The 24,110-nt window shown below is 27.1% G+C and overlaps 1 protein-coding gene across 1 annotated transcript; it reads left to right on the top strand.

The window, feature by feature from the left end:
- Positions 1–19,414: 19,414 nt before the first annotated feature.
- Positions 19,415–20,569, top strand: LOC126554340 (uncharacterized). Its single transcript, XM_050209425.1, has one exon. It carries the CDS (start codon positions 19,481–19,483, stop codon positions 20,567–20,569), a length of 1,089 nt encoding a protein of 362 aa, XP_050065382.1. The 5' UTR covers positions 19,415–19,480.
- Positions 20,570–24,110: the final 3,541 nt, after the last annotated feature.

Below are 24,110 nucleotides of genomic sequence, written 5' to 3'. Positions count from 1 at the left end.
ATTGTTGTTCCAAAAGAATGCAGTTCCGATGAAATATGTTTCCGACAAAATATTTTCTGAAAAAATAAATTCCAACAAAATATGGTTCCGACAAAATTCGATTCAAAAAAAAAAAAAATTCTTAAGAAATACTGTTCCAATAAAATATTTTTCCGGAAAAAAAAATTCCGATTAAATATTTTCCGACCAAATACGGTTCCGACAAAAATATTCCGACTTTTTATGCGCCACCCACGGCCCATCAAAACTTTGTATTGAAACCGGCGTCTATAATTCTTCTAAATTTCTAATAACTGCTAGCGCTCCCAGCGAATATTACTAGTAATTACATAAAAAACATTGTATTTGAATTTGCGCGGGATGTCAAAAGAATATATTTTTTTAAATAATTTAACAATAATTACTATTTTTCTTAAGAAGTATGAATATTATCATAAAACTTGCTATCATTGTCTATGATTATTGTTTATTTAATTACATTTCCCTCTATTTTGATGTGTATTGTACATTATAACAAGGGTTTACTATAAATATATATAAATAAAAATTACAAATATCAATGTTGTTTATTTATTATACCTACTGAGAGTTAATAAACCATTATTTTAATATTTGAGATTTTGACTAAGTATAAAATATAAAATTAATATTTTGAAATGTCTCATTGTTGCGTACGAAAACCGCATACAATTTCTAAAAATTCATTTGGCATTCCAAAGATGACCAAGAAAAAAAAAAGTGGGAAGCAGCATTAGGAATCAGTTTTAAAAAATGGGATCGTATTTGCTCTAATCATTTTAAAGAAACAGATATAATTAGTACATGGAGTTCAGGTGAAGGTTACAGTAAATATACTGTAAGTATTTATTGCATAGATCTATCTAAATTGTAAATAATTTTAATTTAACAAATTATGTATATTATTTATTAATAAGGTATGTCTGAAACGATTAAGACTAAAATCTGGAGCAGTACCAGTCATGGGCTGTAGAACAACTACAATTGATCAAATCCAAACTGCGAAGGTTTGTGGTTTTAATCTATAAAATTTAAGCCTAAGGCTTAAAATTATAAAATGTAATTAACGTAAAAATATTATTGTATAATTCTGTAGATTATTGAATCTTGTAATACCAGCCAACATTCATTGTCAATAATAGAACAGTTTAATAATGTTTCATCTTCATTAGTTTTAAGTGACAAATTGCAGGAGCCTGAGCCTAAAAAAATAAAGGTTATTAATTTTTTGGGATTAAAATTATAATTATAATTATAATTATACAACCATTATGAAATTTAATTAATGTTTTTTAGTATTTTTTTAAAAAAAAACTTTTCAGATTGAACCATTGGATGTTCTTATTAATTTAACATTATATGAAAGTGTTTATAATAATATTAATTTAATTAATATTCCAAATAAATGGCAAGCAAATATGGAATTAATACAAAATGCATACATAATTGTTTTCCATAAATTAAGTAATTTTCAAAATAATTTTACCAGATTCATTGAAAAACAACTTATTATAACTAATGGTATTTCTTTAAAAGTATTTAATTAAAAATTGTATGTCATATTAAATAACTTTATATTAAATAAATAATTATAGAATCAAAAATTATTTTACATTTAAATAATAAAGAGGTGATGCCAATAGAAATTGGGATAGAACTTAATCATATGAAAAATTTTAAAGATATTGAAAATTTTTTGAACATGTTGGACAATGCTAAATACTGCAAAGGAGCAATATCATCTTTTAAATATAATGGCAATAAATCATTATTTGGTTCTTATTTAATAGAATGTAATGGTCAATGGAGACACATAAAATGTTTAACTATATTAAAAAACGATGACAAGTAGGCCTAAGGTCTCATAAAATAAACATTATTATTTATAATTTATAATTTATAATTGTATTTGTTATATAATATAATAAATAGCTTCAATGATACGTGTGTGTGGTGCCGAAGACTTTTATACTCAATAAAAAAAAAAAAAAAAACTAGGCTTTTAAATATGAAAATCACTAGAGTATTTTTTTCTCCCAATAAAAAAAAAACACTGCAGAGAATTCAAAAAACTGTAAGTAAGGTGAAAAAAACATTTTCCCGTGCTAAAAACAAAATTAATAAATTGGAGAATAAGTTAAATGAAATAAAAGATAAAATAAAAAATATAAATGAAGAAAATCTTGATAAACTTTTGGAAAAAGCAGGAGCTCCTCAAGAACAAGTTGAAATGATTAAAGAAATATTTTCTGCAGCTAAAATGAAAAATTCTAAAAATAGAAAGTACAGCGAAAATTGGATGATGTTATGCTTGTTATTTCAAATAAGGTAGTAAATATCAACTACTTAATAATAAATTATAAAATATTATGCTTACATTAATTAACAATTTTATAATAGATCTCCTGGGGTTTATAAATACCTAAGACAACAAAATATTTTACCTTTGCCATGTGCTTCAACGATACGTAAACATTTACTGGCAATTAAAATAGGTTGTGGTTTTGATGAAGATTTTTTTAATCTTCTAAAGAAGAAATTTGAAACCAAATTAGAACAACAAAAATAGGGATTCTAGTAATGGACGAAATATTTCTTAGAGAGAGTATTAGTGTAAATACTAGATCATTGACATACCATGGATTGGATGATTTTGGTGAAGGTTTGGATATAGAAACACGAGCTTCAGAAAAAGCTAACCATGCACTGGTTCTTATGTTACAAACTTTAGCGGATAATATTCATCAACCAATAGCAGTGTTTACTTCTCGAGGACCAGTCAAAGGTGATAATATTAGATATTAAATATTAGTTTTATTAACTAATTAAATTTGTGTTCTTTAGGAATTGATCTTTCAAAAATTATAATCAAAGCAATCTTACTGTTGGAGAAAGTTGGTATAAAAATTGTAGGTTTGACAAGTGATGGTGCTTCCACTAATCGAACAATGTGGAGCACACTGGGTATAAATTCCAAGATTGAAAATTTTAATAATTCATTTCAAAATCCATTTGATAGCAGTAGAAAAGTGTATGTCTTCTCAGATGCACCACACTTATTGAAAACAGTACGAAATAGACTACACAACAAAAAAATCTTAAAAGTAAGACAAAAAATACAATTATCCTTTGATAAAAAAAAAAATCTTTAACTTTACTAAAACATTATCTCCGCTTTAATGTTAAAAATCACATAACCTATGTTTCTTTAGATTCATCCAGATAAAGCTCCAATAAAATGGGAATTTTATTAAAAAAGTTTTGAGTATGATTCCAAAAGTCTTTTAAAAGTTTGCCCAAAGTTAACATCAAATCACTTTGATTTAAACAATTTAACTAAGATGAAAGTTAAATATGCATCTCAAGTAAGTTATAAAATATATCACTATTTATATTTTATCTCTTTAAATAGATGTTTAGTAAATCTATGGTAAATGGAATACAATTTTACAAAAGTAAAAATTATGAAGGATTTACAGATTGTGAAGAAACTATTAAATTTACTGATATATCTTTTTGATGCACTGAATAGAAAATTTCCTGGAGAAGGAATTCGAAAAAATAGTTCAGATTTAGAGGTTTATTATATGTTGTGTGGTGTGTGTTAAGTGTTTGCATGTATGTAAAATTGTGGCTATATAATATACAATATGTACATAAAATTGAAGGGAAGTACTTTAATATTAAAATTAAAATAATACTACCTACTTATATTACATTATATTTTGTTAATTTAAGGTACTAAAAGACACTTTGGCGTGGCTCAATGATTGGGAGCAAAATTTAAGAAATAAACTTATCACAGATGATATGTTTCTTACTAAACAAACCGGGGTCTAAGAATCACAATCAAATCAACAATAGACTTGGTAGAATATTTACATACTGAATGTGGATTTGCATATGTTTTATCATCTAAATTAAACCAAGACTGTTTAGAAGTAATTTCCTAATAAATATTAGGTTAAATTTATATAATACCAAAGTAATTACTAATTACTATTGTTTTTTTTAGAAGTTTTTTGGTATAATAAGGCAAGTGGCAGACCCTAATGACCATCCATCCACACCAACATATTTACAGTTATACCGATTACTGTCAGTTTTATTCATTAATAAAACCACCTAAGACAGGAATTGCACAATTTTGGAAGGTACAAAAAAAAAAATGATTTTAATATGTATCATCATAAATACATAAATATAATCTTCAATTTACTTTTAAAGAGAATGTTCTTGTTATAACAATCAGTGATATGAAAGAATAATGAATAAACAAGATCAATCTATAAGAGACTTAAAAATTAGTAAATTAAAAGATAAAATTGACACCATAGTCGAAGAAGGTATTTGGGATTTTAATGATGTTTTTCAAGATCATAATTATTTTGATAATTCCTCAACAGTTGTTGAATGTGTTGTGTATTTCTTAGCTGGGTAAACAGTATTTATATATATATTTTTTATTTTATTTTATTTTTTAATTATTGTGTTATAATTTTATGTTATTAGGTATATAAACAAAAATGTATTAAAGCACATTAAATGCGAAATATGCTTAAATAGTTTAAAACCTGAGTATGGTCAAGTTGTTGCCCCGTAAGCAGATCTTGTAAATTTGAAGACAAGAGGATTTTTGACACATCTAACAAAAATTTATACATAATACCAAAAATTATAGAAATGTGTTTTGAAAAACACGCAGAGTCACCAAATGTATTTGAAGATACATATGAAGAATTCTTTAGTAAAAACATAAAACTCACATTTCCATGTAATGAACACAAGAGTGATGTGCTTACTAATATTTTCAATATGTACATAGTCATGAGAATGAGACAGTTCACATACTCAACAAATCAACAAAATAAAAAACAGAATAAATTTAAAAAAAAAATATATATTAATAATAAAATATGATTTAATTATTTTGTTTAAATACTGTTATAACATATCCATTGATAATTCGTTTTAAAAATTATTTAGTCATATGATATTTACTTTTTTCACAGTCGTGTTTAGTGTATACAATATTATAATTTAAAAATTTAAAATTATAATTTAAATATATAATTTTTAACTGTTCAATAAGTCTTCAAGCATCATGGCCTAAGGTATAAAAAAATATATTTTTGAAATACAAAACTAGATTGCGCTAGGTGGTACTAGACACACACAAGAACTTTTCATGGACGTCTAATCATGAATCGTCCCGCAACCATAGTATCTATAGCCGTGATCATGACATATAAACGCGAACACCATCTTTTCATCATTTGATGTAGATTTAAAATTGCCAAACAATACACTTTTTCTTTGCCGTATAGCATCCCAGAGAATAAGTTTATTTTGTGTTTTAATTTTCATCATGTTATAAAATATATATTATTCACAGACAATTCTTCCTTCGATTAATTGAAACGTAATACATATAAGAAACTTAGAAACACAGACAACAGACTAACAGTTATGTTTTTGTTTTTAACTTTTAAGCCGACTAAAAAAATGATAAGTAATAACAGCTGTTTAACAATATAATAACAAAATGAAAAGTGGTAACACAATTTTCATAATGTTACCATCATTTGCAAAGTCTATTCAAGTTTTATTTGGAATGAAAAGACTTCGCACTTTGCAAATTTTGAAAAGTGAAAAGTGAAAAGTTGCAAAGTGTGTTAGTGGAATGACTCTGGACCTGAAAATAGAAGGGCCAGGGTCCCAATTTTTGAACGGTCGACTACTTAGTCGCATACGATAAATACGTTTGTCGTGTGAAAAAAAAAATAAAGCTATTTTTGAAATATGATATGATTTAGTCGCACAAAAATCATTTGACTATTTGTCTACTGGTGTAATAGTGGTGACAAAATGTTTATCGCCATGACCAGTAAATAACATCAATCCTTATAAATAAATAATCATTTTAATTTATAAGTTTAAAATTGTTTATTCAACAATCAAGTCTTGTTTTTTTTTTTATAAAATTAAAAATGTCTGGTTTTAATATTATGACGAATTTTGTCATCAACATTTTCATAGAAGATGCTGTTTGTGTAAACGAAGATAATTGCGTTAGAAACGATTTTCATAAATCTTTATCGAATCCATTTACACAGACCGAACAAATATTTATAAAAATTTGCGTTTAACAAAACACGTTGCGCGTTGTCTGATTGATATGTTAAAACCATTTCTTAAAGTGCCAAGCCGTTTGTCATCGATAGATATAGACAATAAGATTTGAACATTTTAAATAACATTTGTAATTTAATGATCTATAATGATTTTTATCTCATGAAAATTATATATTGTAGGTGTTAGTTGTCTTAGGCTAGTCGTTGACAGGCAATTTTCAGTTACGCGATAGTTGCGCAACAATTGGAGCATAACTGCGCTCACAAATGCAACTAAACTATGGTGTCACAGTAGCCACGCGCACATGCTACAACAATTGTTCAGTCACATCATGGATTTTGTCAAGATAGCTGCAGTATGTACTCTCGAGTTAAAAAGAAGGAAGAAAATAAAAAAAAAAGAAGAAATATTGGATAAATCCTATAACTTCACAGCAATTAATGAAAGGACTGTTTTATAAACTTCACAATGAATTACGGTTATACCCGGATAAGTTTTTTAATTTTTATCGTATGAGTGTTAAAAGTTTTGATAATCTTCTAAATTTGATACGACTTTTCATCACTTATCAAGATACAATGTGGAGAATGGCGATCCCTCCTGCAGAAAGGCTTTCAGTTACTCTATGGTAAAATAATAATAATATTAAAATAATATTTAATTATTAAGAATAATAATGAAATTTGAATTGATAAGTACTATAGTGACAAAAAATCTTACTTTTTATCGTTTCAGTTTACTTTAAACAAAAAATTTGAACTTATAACGAAAAAAGTGTACTTTTAACAAGAAAATATAATACTTATATAAAACAAAAAATTTGTACTTTTATCAAAAAATATAATAATACTAACAAAAACTTTGTACTTTTAACAAAAAATTACTTTTACTTAAACTTAATACTTAATTTATTCGTGAACTGCTAAAATTATAATGTAGACATATCGTCAAAATCAAACTAGGGTGTAGTGGATTTATAACTGCTACAACTTGGACTAGGTTAGGAGTCGACGATCCAGATGAGTAATTTCTTGTGTGTAAATTTTGAACGTTGTTGATTTTGATAAGTAAATTGATTTCAGCTAATCCATGCAATCCGTAGTTTGAACTGGTACCATGGCCAAAAGGCATATTGTAAAAAGCCTCTGGTCTTGAAAGAGTAATTCGTTTTAATTAATGTGGAGAGAAACTCCATTTTTGCATCTATTTTTTGAGTATCCGTCAACTTCTTAAATGCTGGTACTAATGATAAAAAAAAAGATTTATCTTCATCCTTATTTTCCTTTAAAATAATTAACAGAGATTCCTCATAACTTGGATTTTTTTTGTAACTGATTTGCCATGACTTGCTGATTTTTGAGCTTGAAGTGTGTTTGTAGAGGAATCATCAACAGATGTATTTGTTTCTTTTGCAACTTCAGAATTGTCTTCACTTCCTGTTTTGTCTTCATTTGTATTACTTGGGCTACACTCCGAGATGGTTGGTCGATCTTCTATTGTGGGAAGGAGGAATAATAACTGGTCAAAAAACACGTATTTTGGCCGTTTAGAAGCAGCTTGGCCGGATTTTCCATGTTTTTGTTTGCTTAGTTCCCTTCTAAAACATGTTCTTAAGTGTCTCCATCTATTCTGCAGTTTTTTCCTGTCAATTAAAAAAAAAAACAAACAATAAAACCTTGGGTGTTTTTATAAATAACAATACATTTTTTTTCAATGTAGTTTTTACTCCAAACACATTGTTACTATTTTCTCATTTTCCATAGGTACCTTGCAACAGGAAACAGTTTTAGAACTTTACACTTTGAGTTTTTAATTGGGAAGACAACAATTAGATCAATTGTTAAAGATACATGTGAAAAGATATGGATGTGTCTTAAAGAAAAATACATGCCTGAAAAAACCGAAAGGATGTGGCACCAAATTGCTGAAAAATTTGCGGCAACAACACATTTTCAAAACTGCCTAGGGGCAATAGATGGCAACCACATCCGCATTCAAAAACCATATAGTACAGGTTCAGAGCTCCTGAATTATAAACATTTTTTTTCTGTGGTTCTTATGGGTGTTGTAGATGCGGAATATTGTTTTACGTCGGTTGACATCGGATCATATGGCAGTGCTAGTAATTCACATGTGTTTGAAAGATCTTATTTTGGTAAAAAACTAAACCAAGGTAAACTTAACATACCACCTAATCAGCCACTAGCAAATGATGACCCAGGTATTTCAATGCCGTTTATTTTTGTTGGGGATGAAGCATTTGCATTATCAGATCATGTACAACGACCACTTGGGCCACAGAATTTAGCTATAGAAAAAAAATTAATAATTATCGGCTCACTAGGGCCAGAAGAATGGTTGGGTGCGCATTTTTCATTATGTCCAATATAAATGGCGAATACTCCATAGAGCATTAGATGTGAACCTTTTATTTTGTGACGCAATTATTCAGGCTTGCTGCATTCTTCATAGCTATGTACACCAAAGAGATGGATTAAAGTTTGAAGATACACTATATGAATGCCCCCTAACAGAAATGAACCCAACGAATGTGCGTGGCAATCACATTGGTGCAACAACACGAGAATTGTTCATGAAATATTTCACTTCACCTGGAGGATCAATTCCTTAGCTGTATGAAAAGATTTGAACAGTTGAAGTTTTAATAGATCATTATTTAGTATAAATTATAATAATATTAATAATTTAATGTTAATTAAGCTATAATAATACAATACAATTTTCAGAGTTTTAAGTATTAATCGTTATTTTGTTCTGTTTCTTTACCTTTTAACGGTTTTTGACTTGAAGTAATTTCTTGCCACATAGAAATCATTGTTTCATATACTTCAGTCCACAGCCGCAAAACTAAGTTCCGGTTTGAGTGCTCTGGAAGTTTAGTATTATATATTGGAGGTCTACTTTGAACTGCTTGAATAAATCTTTCTACCCAATCACCATCATTTACAAATTCTGGAATAGAAATATTCCAGATAGTATCGTGAAGTTGTATTTTTATTATATTATATTATATTTTATAATGTCATACAGCGTTCAGTATATTTTTGTTCGTAATATGAGGGGTTCTTTTCCAAAAATGCTTACTTCCATTTTCAAACAAAATGAGTTTTACTTAAAAATATAAGTAAAACAACACGACAAATCATATGGTGTGAATATTTGAGTATAATATAGATTACATATTTAAATTTATATTTTGTTCAAAACCACCTATTTCTGTTAATATTTTATTGCAAAATGAAATATTTCCAACGTAATTAATATAGAGCTTAAAATCGGTTTTATATAACATACCTATTTCCCTATATTATTGGAATAGGCAAAATACCTATTTGTTTTTTATCAAAACTGCTGTTTTTTTTTTTTTTACGAATTTTAAAGGTCATAATTATAATAATTAATATTAATAACATTTATAATTAAACATATAGTAGAAAAGAGTTCACTAGAAATTTACCAGAAAATATAAGGAACGTTTCAAAACATTTTAAGTTGTCTTTATCTACTAAGATGGTTCAAACTTGGGATTCCAGTAACATGACGTCTAGAAATAACATTTAAGCTGCGAACAGATTATTGTCACGTCACGTGAGCTCACGTGCTATCACGTTGGCACATTTAATCCGTGATATCATGTTTAGAAATAAACTATAGTCACATTATTATGTTGTCACACTTTTTCGTGTCACAATTTATTACATAGTAGTCAGTAGGTAGTCACTGTCTACGTGTATTTAAACACAAATTTTTTTTTTAAGTAAAATTTATAATGGAAAGTTTGACTTCAAGTAGTTCTGAATGGAAAGAGGAATTGGAAACTGCAGCTGTTTTTGCAGTTTTGAACAAACAAAATAAAAAATTCACCAGATCATGCTGGGTACATGAGTAGTATACATTTGTATGTTCTGCGCACTTTTGACTGCGGAGATTGTAAATTTTTAAGGGGGATTTTTCCCCTCAAACTTTTTTTTTCTCCGCTCTACCAGACTGCGGTGATTTTTAAATTTTTAGGTGGATTTTCCCCCTCAAACTTTTTTTTCTCCGCTGTACCAGTAAAAAACACTGATTTAAAAAAATTTAAAACCAATTATTTTTTCCCCTGTTACACATAAAGTTTAAACAGTGTATACACTATTTATTTCCCGTGTTACACAGACGGAGTATTCCGCTACAACCAATAAATTTTTTTCTATGTTACACATAAAATTTAAGCAGTGTATATACACACTTCATAATTATATTTTTTAGTCATGTTTTTTTTAAAAAATAAAAAATAATACGTTTTGGTTCAAAATAAAAAAAATATATTTATATGTATTGTCTCATTATTCTAAATTAATTTTAAATTGATTAAACTAGTTTTCTTACTTCCCTAGTAAAAGGTACATATTCTACAATGCGATCATGAATTAATAAACAATAAGCAGTGACACCTGAAAGAGATTCTGATACTTCAATTTCTTATTGAACATCTACTGATGAAGCTGTAGCTGAATCATTCTGTTTTGACGTATCGATAACAATAATTGGAGCTTGCGTTAGAAATGTAGATGGGCTTAATATCGGGTTCCGTATACTTTTTTCATAGTACGATTCTTGAAACGATGTATACATATCGTATAATAAGGTAAAATTATTTTTAGCAAAATCCAAATTTAAATTATCATAAGGATATGCTATTGAGTTTAAAAATACTTTTACATTAGTTATATTACAATGATCGAATACACCACAATCTTTTTCTAACGAATTTTTACGTCCCTTTTGTAATCCGATTATAATGAATCGAGGTTTTTCTAATTTTGAAGCAGTTTTTAGGTTCCATACAACTTTTTTTGTGGTTCCGAGTTCAGGATATTCAAATGTTTCAAAAGATCTGAACGGGATAAACAAACTTTTTTTCTTTTTCAATACGTTTTAATAATTTTAACCTTTCTTCATCATCAACAGTAATATGTGGAACCTTCCAAACTATTTTTTTCAAAACAACTTTTCCAGAATTTGTACTTCCACTAGTAATTACTTTTAGAGCGTTTAAATCGCTATGACTTCGAGTTAATATTAGTTCTAATCTAGAATTAACTAATATCTTTTTAAAGTCTTCAAATAGACCTAACCAATATTTTAACGGAATGCATGCACTAAATTCTCCATTACTATTTGCTGGGTTTGAACTATTTTTAAATATCCAACCAGCATTTTCATAACAATTATAATTATCAGGTGTACCTGATAGATAACCTTTTAACGAACTGGTAATACCAAGTACACGTGTACTATCTACTTCTATTCCATTGATTTCAAGTCGTATTTGTTCAAAGAGATAGGAAAAACCGTTATTAGTAAGTTTTACTTTTCCAGCATCTGATACTTGACCTTCTAAATATATAAAGCTTTCATTCAGATACGGATAAACATCTGTTTGTTGGATTGATATACGTATTTCATCATTATTATTAAATGAAGTTGTATACGGTGTATATGAATGATATTCGATTTTCGTAATTTTAGAATCGGTTTCAAACGGTGAACTTATATCTAAAATATCACTTTCTGGCATTCTGCTTTAATTTATAACCTAAAGCCTTTAAAATTGTTTTATTTTTCGTTGTTATTTTTTTTTACTTTATTCGATGTTACCGGTAACGCTTTAGTTATATGACTAGCAAGATTTATCTTTTGTAATGGGCTTATATTAAATTTTAATCCCATCTTAAGATCCGTAACGTTTAATATGTAGATCGATTACTAATTTTTCACCTAAATTGTTTATCGGATTATGATCTTGATCAACTAATTGTATAGTTATTAAATCGATATTTGTTTTATTTAATTTATAATATATTAGGTTAGTTGGAGATTGAATCAGCTTCGTCCCTATGTTCTCAGTAGGAGAAAACTCATAAATTGAATGGCTTGGCATGTGGTTGTTGAATGAACCTTGAGCTATATTGCACATTACTTTTATTGAATTAACACTGTTTAAATTTACCACTTTCTTTAAACGATGACCATCAATGTATTGCAAGTGTGGTTCATAATTTTTTTTTTCAAATCCCAATAAAGGTCCTATACTGTTGTTTACGTTAAAACGTATTATACCATTACTGAATATGGTTGTTCTAAAATCTATTTGATCAATCCCGATATCAAAAGTCATTTTCTCTGTCGATTTTATTCTAAAGTAATCGTTATCATTATTAAAGTCATCTATTTGGGTCAAAATTTGATTTTTAATATCCTTAATATCGTAACACCCCTTTTTCAGTGTGATAAAACAGGTTGGAAATTTATTATTATTTAGTAAACGATCGGGGTTTTCTAAATGTATTTCAAACTGGTTATTAGTTTCATTTATGTTTGGAAATGTATTATATGTTTGTAAATTTAACAAAGTAATTTCCGAGTCATCGTACACATCAATTGCTGGAAAATAATGTACAGATAATGTAGTTGTATTACCAGTTAAACTTAATGTAATTGATTCATACATTGTAAAAATTCAAGACATAAATGTCCACAATTAAATGAATTAAAATCTTGATAATTTGAATAGTTATATATAATCGTGTTTCCTTTGAAATAGTTTTGTAATTCAATTTTTGGAGGTAAATCACCGAAGCTATCAAAATATACAACCTTATCTTTAATTTTGTAAAACGCTACCCAATGACTTCCATCACCTGAAGATACGTCTAAGTTTAATATACCACATTCAATTGTTCGTGGTTTTTTTAGGTAAGTCATCTCGTGAAAAGACTCCTCGGAAATGATTGATATTAAACTTTACAATGTATTTTATAATGTCTCTAGATGTGGGTGGTCTGTCAGGTAACGTTTTTATCAGTTTTTTTTCCTTGATCCATTATTGATTAAATTCAATCCGCTACCTTTCTTTTTTTTCGAATTTTGAATTGCATTATAAACACTAGCACTCCCAGACATTAAACTACCGAGAGCTGATAACCCTGCGAAAATAGGAATTAGAGGAATCGCACCTCCTGTCTGACCTGGTGTTAAAATCAATCTTTTACCATTAGGATTTTTCTTAACCTTTCCTTTTTTTGCAGCTAGTGTTCTATTTTTTATTTTTTTATTACTTTTATGTTTACCTTTATAACTCATACCTATTTTCTGTTTAACCTTCATCATACTTTATTTCAGTATTTATAAAGAAATTTATAAAACCTTCACCAGTCTTATCTGATTTCTACTTACAGGTTGAGCACACTATCTTTCACTGGTTATAAATTTAAAAGATCCAGAGTATTTATAAGAAAAAAAAATGGATTTGATTGAACAGAAAGATAAATTAGATATTTCGAACGTTGATACTCAAATAATAAAAAAAACGTCAAGACATGGACCGTTATTACCTGATACTATACGTGCTATTATAGTCGGTCCTAGTGGTTCAGGTAAAACAAATATAATGTATAATCTAATCACTCATGAAAACGGAATAAGATTTGAAAATATTTATTTATACTCAAAAACTTCTAATCAAGAAAAATATGTTTTATTAAAAAAATAATAGATGATATAAAAGGTGCTAACATTTTTATATTTTCAGACGCTGGTAAAGTTATAAAACCGAATTTAACTAAAAAGAATTCTGTGATAATTTTCGATGATGTTTTATGTGGTCCGCAGTCGATAATAATAGAATATTTCGGAATGTGTAGACATTCAGGTGCTAGCTCTGTATTCTATTTAGCACAAACATATTCTAAAATTCCGAAGCAACTGGTAAGAGATAATTCAAAAACAGGATGATACAAATTTAAAACATATATTCAATGATCATTCATCAGCAGATATGGATTTCTCAGAATTTCGGAAAATTTCTCATTTCTGCTGGAATCATAGTGATTACGGTTTTATGGTTATTAATAAAACACGTGAAATGAATGAAGGTAGATATAGATGTGGTTTTCATACTTTTATTAAAAAAAAATAAGTATATAAATATAGTTGTAATATAGACAAAATCTACATAGTATTATCTTTAGTTGAAGGAAACAGATATATTAAGTTCATTATTTTCAATGAATAAAGATAAAGTTTTGTTAAAAAATTTGATATTATCAAAAAAAATATCAAACGTAAAATAATGAACATGAAGCGTGGTGTTATAGATTCTGATAACTATTTTCGCGAAACATTTATACCTTTACTCAAATCATTGACTTCAATTCCAGAAAAAAACACTTCATTTATTTCTGACACTACTAAAAAAAAAAAATACCTTGATCACTAGTGATGGAGATAGCGAAAACGAATCAAATTCATCGTTCGATAATTTTTCAATTTCTAATCCTAAATTACAACGGTATGATAAATCGTATGGCATGCATTATGATTCGGTTAATGATCAACTTAAAATATCAGATATTCCTGTCACTTTTGATCATGGTAACTTACGCTTGCTTGATAATTACTACCCTTGGACTAAAGGACTTTGGTCTTTATTATGTGAGAAAGTACCAAAAAATATGACGATAGAAGATATGGAATCATATTATAATATTCTAAAAACAAGTAAAGTTTATTTAAAGGCAGACGGGAAACCTAAAACCTCAAGATATTTCAAATGGATGAACGTTGTAAAACCTCTATATGATCGAATGAAAATTGATGAAAAACAATTAAATGAGGAAGTATTGAAAATAAATAACACAAAAGTTAAAACTCCTTCTCAATTAAAATTAAAAGAATTTGATAACTTTTTATCTAGCTCAGGCGCAAAACGAAGAAACATTATTAATGATACAGCCATATCAAATGAACCATTTGATTTTTCTTCTTCAGTGATTAATTCTAAATTTGAAGAACCTCCAACTGATCAGCTATTTAACTTTAGTTTATCACCGTCAGTTAAGAAAGGATCTGGTTTATATAAAGATGTAATACCTCATACACAATTAGTGTATTATGATGATCCAAATGAATTAGTTGTTAGATTAAATCTTTTAACATCGTCCCAAAATGCTGGTAATACTGGTGTAAATAATGAAATCATATCTATTATAGAAGAATTACGTGAGAGGAATATTATAGTTTAATGTCTACATTAGAGGGTTTAGCTAATGAGCTACATCGACCTGCAAGAAAAGTATTTCCAAGACGTAGTATAATAACACGATTTAAAGATGACCTTTGGCAAGCTGATTTAATGGATATGCAATCTCATTTTAAACAAAATCTTGGTTTTAAATATATTTTAGTTGTTATAGATACATACACGAAATATGTATGGGTAGAATCATTGAAAAATAAAACAGGAAAATAATGTACAAAAGGTATGTTTAATATATTAAAACAAGCTAATCCAAAATTATTACAAACAGATAATGGTACAGAATTTTATAATAATCAATTTCAACAGTTAATGAAAAAAAATAAAATTAGACATTATAGTACGTATAGCGTTATCAAGTGTTCAATTGGAGAACGTGTTATACAAACTCTAAAAAATAATATATACAAACATTTTACTGCAACAGGTACATGGAATTGGTATAACAAAATATCAAAAATTATTTATAATTATAATCATACAAAACATAGATCAATTAAATGTACACCATATGAAGCTAGAATAAATACAAGTAAAATCAAATCAAATATACAAACAAATAAAACATTATATAAACCAAAATTTAAAATTAATGATAAAGTAAGAATATCAAAATATAAGCATATATTTATTAAAGGATATACACCGAATTGGACAACAGAAATTTTCACAGTTTCAAAAGTTTTACATACAGAACCAATAACTTATCAGCAAAAGGATGGATCAAACAATATAATTCTAGGTGGTTTTTATGAGCAAGAAATTAAATTGACTGATTTTCCGAACACATTTCTAATTGAACGTATTATAAAAAAAGTTAAAGATAAAATGCTTGTTAAATGGATGGGTTTTGATTTCAGTCATAATTCATGGATATTATCGAAAGATATTATTAAATAAATTTTTTTTTTTGTATATATTTTACCTTTTTATAAAAATAAAAAAAAAACAGTATTAAATTAAATTATTTTAGTTATTCATATAATGTTTTCCTTTCACTTTGAACGACACCTACTGATGATAATAATTTAAATTTTAGAAATAATTATTATCACTAGATAGCGTGGAAAAAACACCTACTGATGATAATAATTTAATTTAGAAATAATTATTATCACTAGATAGCGTGGAAAAAACACCTACTGATGATAATAATTTAATTTAGAAATACTTAATATCGATTTTCTTAACATAGTGAATATTAGAATAATTATTTTTTTAATTTATAATGTTCGTATGCTAGTGAATTAATCCCATCGTTTGTTATAAAACGTTTATCATCGTTACCACTTAGTACAAGCTTATTCATTGTTTTAGAATGAATAACATGTTTATTCGATTGAATAAAATTCATGTTTCTATAAGTTTGTTTATTATCAAGAGAGATATGGTTTATGTACGCATTTAATACTTCTATATAATTTTTAAAATACATATGTTGATTAATTACATATTTTTTTACACCTTTAGCTTTTTTAACCTCATCGTTGTTTTCAGTCTTGTAAGCATATAATTTCGGTCTTAATGAAACAAATTCTTTTAAAATTTTTCCTCCCATTTCATCTTTAAAATAACCAGGTTGATTTTTATGATTTTCGCTAAAACAATAATGATTTTTTGGATAGTTTGATGTATCAAAATACGGAAATAAATCATATCTAATATCATCAAAAAAATTAAATGTTCGAATATTATATATCAAAGAATCTGTATCCGAGTACAATAATCGTATTTTATTATTATATTTATTTTTCATTACATTATAATGAAAATCATACATAAATGTTTTCGAGACATCTAAAATTGCAGACCCTACATAAATTGCTTTATCGAATTTGATAGTTTCCTTATGTTGGTGAATAGCCATAAGATTTTCAGAGTATATAGTTCTTCGTCGCGGTATTTTTGTCGCACGTCAATTCGTCGCGGTCAATTGGTCGCGAGACAATTGGACGCATACGACATTTCGTCGCGTGTAATATCGACGCATGCTACATTTGGTCGCGCGTAATTTTATCGCATATATTTATATAGGTAGTATTAGATAAAATAGATTATCTTGTCTTTTTGGGTAGGAACATTTAATAATATAATATATATAATAATTCTATAGTATCTTTACAATTTAGTGGTAGTGGTGTAGTACCTTCTTTATCATTTATTTTTATTTCAGTAGGTAATTCATTATTTGGTTTTTACGTGAGTCTTTATCGAATATTCGAATTATTACAGTGTACCTACTCATCAGTCATCACGAGTCTCTACTCTCTAATCTCTATCGATTATAGCGTTATACAGTACCGTATTACGTCTACGTATATATACGTCTTGCTATAACAATTAATAATTATTATATATTTTATAAAATATAAAAATTATGATTTTACAATTTATAAAAAGTCAACGAGGGCATGATCTTTTAATTCATGATGGTTTTATTCATAAACGTGAAAGAACTATTGGCGAAAAAGTTATTTGGAGATGTAACGAGTCTAAAAATTGTACTGGCCGCGCTCATACAATGCAAGGTAAAATTTTTAATTTCTTAGTGTAGGTGTTCTAATATATTATTTATTATATACCTATTTATTAAATAGATAGCGTTATAAAATACAAGGAACATAACCATGTACAAAATAGGGCAAAAATTGAAGTAAAAAAAACTATCAATAAAATGAAAGAAAATGCCATCACTACAATTATGCCTACCCGAAGTTTATAAGCAGAGACATCTTCAAAGGTAATTAAATATTATAGTTTTATTATAGTTTAGAGGATGCAACACCTGCGATTTTTTTATCGTTATATAGGTAATCACGATATTTGTTTAAAAATACGTAAAAATAAACTGGCTTTTTAAAGTAATTTTAAAATTAAAAATATTTATTTACTGTTTTAAAATCTATACTAAATATGGCTGCATGTTACTTGCGTCATAATACATATGTCTTAATTAATAGCGTTAATACTCAAAAGAAAGATTATAGAAAAAAAAACATTTAAAATTAGATTACTTAAATAAACAAATTGAAAGTTTTAAAAAAACGATATTTCACCATTAAATTTTATAATTAACGTTTCATTTAAATTTCAACCAATATAATAATTCATAACATATGATTTTAGATTCTGAACGAAGTGATGAATGTATTGATTTTACAATGATGTGTGTTTTTTTTTTTTATTTATTTTTTTTTTTATTTTTGTGTCTGTCACCACGTTTTGGAGCAGTAAAAGTGCTCCGATTTTAAAAAGTGGACCCTGTTTCGGATAGGAAAGCGAATGTAGTTTGTACTTTGGGGGGCCAAAAGTAAAAAATTTCCAATAGTTTTCAAAAGCGCCTTGAAAAACCAAAAAAAAAATGACGGAAAAACGGGAATTTTTACGCAAACCCAGTTTTCGACCAAATCGATTTTTTTTTATGGTTATAATTCAAAAACTAATCACTGAAAATACTTGAAATTTTCACCAAATGTTAATGTCAGCGGTATCTGTATATAATTAAATTTTCAAAAAATTTTGACTTTTTTTGAGTTATTTATAGACCACTGAAATTTTCGATTTTTTTGAGAAATTTTTTTTAAAGTGTCGATAAAAAATTTTTGGATGACCAAAAAGTTTTGAAAATTTAACACAAGGTTCCTTATGAGTTGTTTTTAATGTAGCTAAAAAAAATTAAAAATCGTTAGTCACAATTTTTTTTTATAAGCGTTTTTAGTTCAAATTTTTACGAAATCTGTCGAAAACGCGAAAATTTGCAAGTAATTTTGAAGTTGAAAAATCATAAAATTTTTTTCTTTTATAACTAAGTTTTGAAAATTTGGTACAAATTTAATACAAGATTTTTCATAAGTTTAGCTTACAATAATTATAAAAGAACTTAAATTTTGGTGTATTCAGGCCATTAAAACATAAACCACCTTTTTTATCAACCACAAGAAATTATATCCTAGGCTGACAAATCGTCTTCGTTCAGAATCGTTTTTCGTATACAATGATAACTATCATTGGATTCAAATTTAACACTCCTATAATATATAATAATTTTTGAATCTTTTTTTTGCGGGACGCAACTCACCTACTGATAATAATTTCGGACGCAAGTAGTATGCTCCCCTAAATATCGATACTAAATATTTCAATAATTTTGATTATAGGCTATTTATATTATAAATATTATAATATATTATTATATTATTTTAGTTACCATCCGAAGTGGTAGGTCAAATGCCGAATCCAAAATGTTTAAAAAGAACAATACAACGGGTTAGGAACATTTCTAAAGCAGTTCCTGCAAATCCACAAACATTAAATTTTGAAATTCCTGATCAATTCAGATTAACTTTAGATGGAGACAATTTTTTGTTGTACGACAGTAGTGATAGTGGCATATATGAAGACAGGATTATATTATTTTCGACTGAGAGAAATTTAAATTTATTAAAAGATTCAGAACATTGGTTTTCAGATGGAACATTTTCATCCTGTCCGAATTTATTTTACCAATTTTATACCATTCATTCAGTATTTCATAGTGATATTATACCTTTAGTATACGTTTTATTACCGGACAAAAAAGAAATAACATATATAAAATTATTTCAAGCATTAAAATCATTGAAGCCTGATTTATGTCCAAAATCTTTTATGCTAGACTTTGAAAAAGCAGCGATGAATGCAATTAAAAAAGAATTACCCCATACGAAGATTCACGGATGTTTCTTTCACTTAAGTCAAGCGGTTTGGAGACAAATACAACACCATGGTCTTGCAAAACGATATAGTGACGATGTACAATTTGCTTTAGAAGTACGAAAATTAGCTGCACTTGCATTTGTACCCATCGATAAAGTGATAGAATCTTTTGAATTATTATTAGAAAGCACATATTATATCGAAAATGAAGAAATGTTATCACCACTAATAACATATTTTGAAGGCACGTGGATTGGTATTTTGGATAGGAGAGGTAATCGTCGACCTCCATTATTTTCCATTGAAATCTGGAACTGTTATGATAGGTTACAAGAAAGCTTACCCAGGACTAACAATAAAATAGAGGGCTGGCATAATGGGTTTTCAGCAATGATAAGTCATACACGACCAATTATTTGGAAATTTATTGAGGCATTAAAAAAAGAAGAAAGTTTAAATAAAATGATAATAGAACAAATAATTGCTGGGCATGTACCATGTAAAAAAAAAAAATATAATGATTCATCTATTAGATTAATGCAGATATGTAAAAATGTTAATAATAATCCAATATGTGAGGTTTTGAAAGGTATTGCTCATAATTTTAATTTTTATAAATAGTTATATTTTTTTTATTTTTGTGTTTTTTTAAAATATTTTATTTAGATTATCATTATTTTTTTTTTTTTTTATTGAACATTATTTCAAGATTTATACATTAGTATGACAAATATATATAACAATAAGCTAAAATGACTGATATGTAATTTTACATTTTATAAATACAAATATATATAACAATAAGCTAAAATGACTGATATGTAATTTTACATTTTATAAATACAAATATATATAACAATAAGCTAAAATGACTGATATGTAAAATTATTATTATTATTTAGAATATACCTATATAAATATATGCGATAAAATTACGCGCGACCAAATGTAGCATGCGTCGATATTACACCCGACGAAATGTCGTATGCGTCCAATTGTCTCGCGACCAATTGACCGCGACGAATTGACGTGCGACAAAAATACCGCGACGAAATGACGGGATACCTCTCCATACATTTACCAAAAACGCTATTAATTAAAAATTTCCAAAAATCTTTTTCAAATCTATTTTTAGCTTCTCTCCTCATTCTCGTACATAGTTCGATATATGAGGCCATCCATTTACTCTGTGAAAATTTGATTGCTCGATGAATTTTTACTAATTTAAGACTAATTTAAGTTTTAAATTTTTATAGTGTAATATATATTTTTTTTTTGATGATAAAGTAGTTAATAATTTTTTAACTTTTGAATTTGGAGGACATTCGTTTAAAGGTAAAAACGGGAAATCATTATGTTTTTCATGTAAATATTCAGGATAATCAATATCAACTTCTAATATATATCCGACTTTTGAATCATCAGGAATTTTAGTAACATCTATGTTCAAGTCATCAACCCATTCGAAATCTTTGAAAGGTAGCTCAGTTAACATCGATTTTCCATATAAATTTACACAATCAAGATATGTAATCCATGAAATTGATTTATTAGGATTATAGTTCAAACCTTTAATGTTTGGTATGTTTGCTTTAGCATATCTTTTAACTGATTGACAGATACCCCCCTCTGATTGAGGATTCAAAATATAAAAGCATGTTATAATCAGTCAATTTTTCTAATTTAACCTTAGTATATTTAAGCATACAATCGAAAGCAAATCCTGGAGCAGTCATATAATGAGCAGGATCTAGACTAAGAGTAGATAAACATAAATCTCTAAAATTTTCGAACACATCCGTTAGTATGGTGACATCAGTTTTCAAATAAAGATCACTATACTCACCCAAAGTTTTAATATTAAATACTTTCCAAATTTTTTTAGCATGAGAATAATCATTATTATTAATTTCTTCATTTTTTAAAGAGTTATAAAATGCAGATTTTGAAGGTAATCGAGTTTCGTTTAATTTACTCCAACTATCAATATACTCATAAGGGAAAACCCCTTTTCGTGTGACTAAATCAAATGTTTTATTAGAAAATAATTTTAAAGTTTCTTTAAACCTTGATTTATCTTCAAGTAAATTTTTTGCAAGCTCGCTTAATGAGGAGGCCATAAAACGGAATGTATCAACGAATTTTATACTAAATCTCGGAGCAACCTCTGTACTAAAAGATATATATTTTTCTACAGAATTTGGAATAACACAGGGTTGCCACAAATTTTTAGTTTTCAAATTCCCTGACTTTTCCAGGTTTTCCAGATGGATTAAATCAATGTTGTTTTAAAAAAAAAATTATTTTAGAAAATATTAAAAACAACTTAAATTGTTAAGTATATTAAAATGATTTCTATGCATTGTATGACATATTTTACAGTTGGACTTAATATTTTAATATACTCCTTATGTAACTCCATAAAGATTAATAAAACATTTTATTATGAATAATATAAAACTTAAAGAAAAAAACAACTGCTTATAACATTTAAAAACAAACAATATTCTTAAAACAATTAATAAAAAAAGATATATGTATAGTAGTTATAATGCATAATATTTTGTAAAATAATATAAAAACTAAAAAAAAAAACAACTATTTATAACAATTGAAAATTAATATTATTGATCAATCAATTTATAATATTTTAAATAACATAATATATAAAGTAGGTTATAATTTAACAAGTTCATTTATTTCTTGCTCAATAGAATCCACTTCTATTTGAGCGGTTTCCATTAAACGTATCTTTTTTTCTCTCAATTGTTGTAATTGATCCATCATATGTTTCTTTTTTGAAAGTTTTTCTTTGTTTTCGCTATCAGCTTTTTTTTTCATTTTTAATGCTTCCTCATAGTGTTGTCTGGCATTTCTTACATCCAATATAAGTTTTAGATTCTGAACGAAGTGATGAATGTATTGATTTTACAATGATGTATGTTTTTTTTTTTTTTGTTTTTTTTTTTTTTGTGTCTGTGTACAGCATAACTAGTCGAAATAATGCTCCAATTTCAAACTATGGGGGTGGTTTCCGATGTAAAAGTGAATATCCTTGGTGCATTATAGAGGTAAAAAGTTAACATTTTCCAACAGTTTTCAAAAAAATCGAGAAAAACAAAAAAAAAATGACGGAAAAACGGCAATTTTTACGCAAACCCAGTTTTCGACCAAATCGATTTTTTTTTATGGTTATAATTCAAAAACTAATCACTGAAAATACTTGAAATTTTCACCAAATGTTAATGTCAGCGGTATCTGTATATAATTAAATTTTCAAAAAATTTTGACTTTTTTTGAGTTATTATAGACCACTGAAATTTTCGATTTTTTTGAGAAATTTTTTTTAAAGTGTCGATAAAAAATTTTTGGATGACCAAAAAGTTTTGAAAATTTAACACAAGGTTCCTTATGAGTTGTTTTTAATGTAGCTAAAAAAAATTAAAAATCGTTAGTCACAATTTTTTTTTATAAGCGTTTTTAGTTCAAATTTTTACGAAATCTGTCGAAAACGCGAAAATTTGCAAGTAATTTTGAAGTTGAAAAATCATAAAATTTTTTTCTTTTATAACTAAGTTTTGAAAATTTGGTACAAGGTTCTCCATACATTTTTCTTCAAATATCTGTAAATAAAACTCTACCGGATTCAGGCAAAAAAATTTTATGAGTGTTTGAAATTTAAATTTTTACAAAAACCGCGTTAAATAACAGTTTAGCCTCAAACGATTTTTGATATTTGTTATTATTCAAAAAGTATAAGTCGTAGATACTTGAAAATTTTACCAGTTATTAAGATTCGCGTTTTCTTTACGTGATTTAAATTTCAAAATATTTTGACTTTTTTTTGAGCTATTTATAGACAACTGAAATTTTCAATTTTTCTGAAAATTGTTTTTTTATGTGTCGATAAAATCTTTTTGGCCCTATCAAAATACTTGTAAATTTTATACAAAGTTCCTCATATGTTATTCTTATAGTGATTAAAAAATTATAATAATACATAGGCACAATTTTTTTTTATTAGCATTTGAAGTTCAAATTTTGAATAATCTATAAACGTTGAGTTCATGGATAATATCAGCTTAGTCCGTGGTTTGAACCACGAATTAAAATATAGTGGATACCCAACGACCTATACAAACTACCATTTTTCTGGGACCCA

The sequence above is a fragment of the Aphis gossypii genome, unplaced genomic scaffold (genome assembly GCF_020184175.1).
Source record: "Aphis gossypii isolate Hap1 unplaced genomic scaffold, ASM2018417v2 Contig00469, whole genome shotgun sequence".
NCBI classification, from domain to species: Eukaryota; Metazoa; Arthropoda; class Insecta; order Hemiptera; family Aphididae; genus Aphis; species Aphis gossypii.
Note: the sequence above shows the minus strand (reverse complement) of the source record. Positions and strands in the feature narration are given on the sequence as shown.

What these genes read in the sequence shown, in the direction of transcription:
- LOC126554340 (XM_050209425.1), top strand. Translation starts at nt 19,481, where the DNA reads ATGCCGAATCCAAAATGTTTAAAAAGAACAATACAACGGGTTAGGAAC.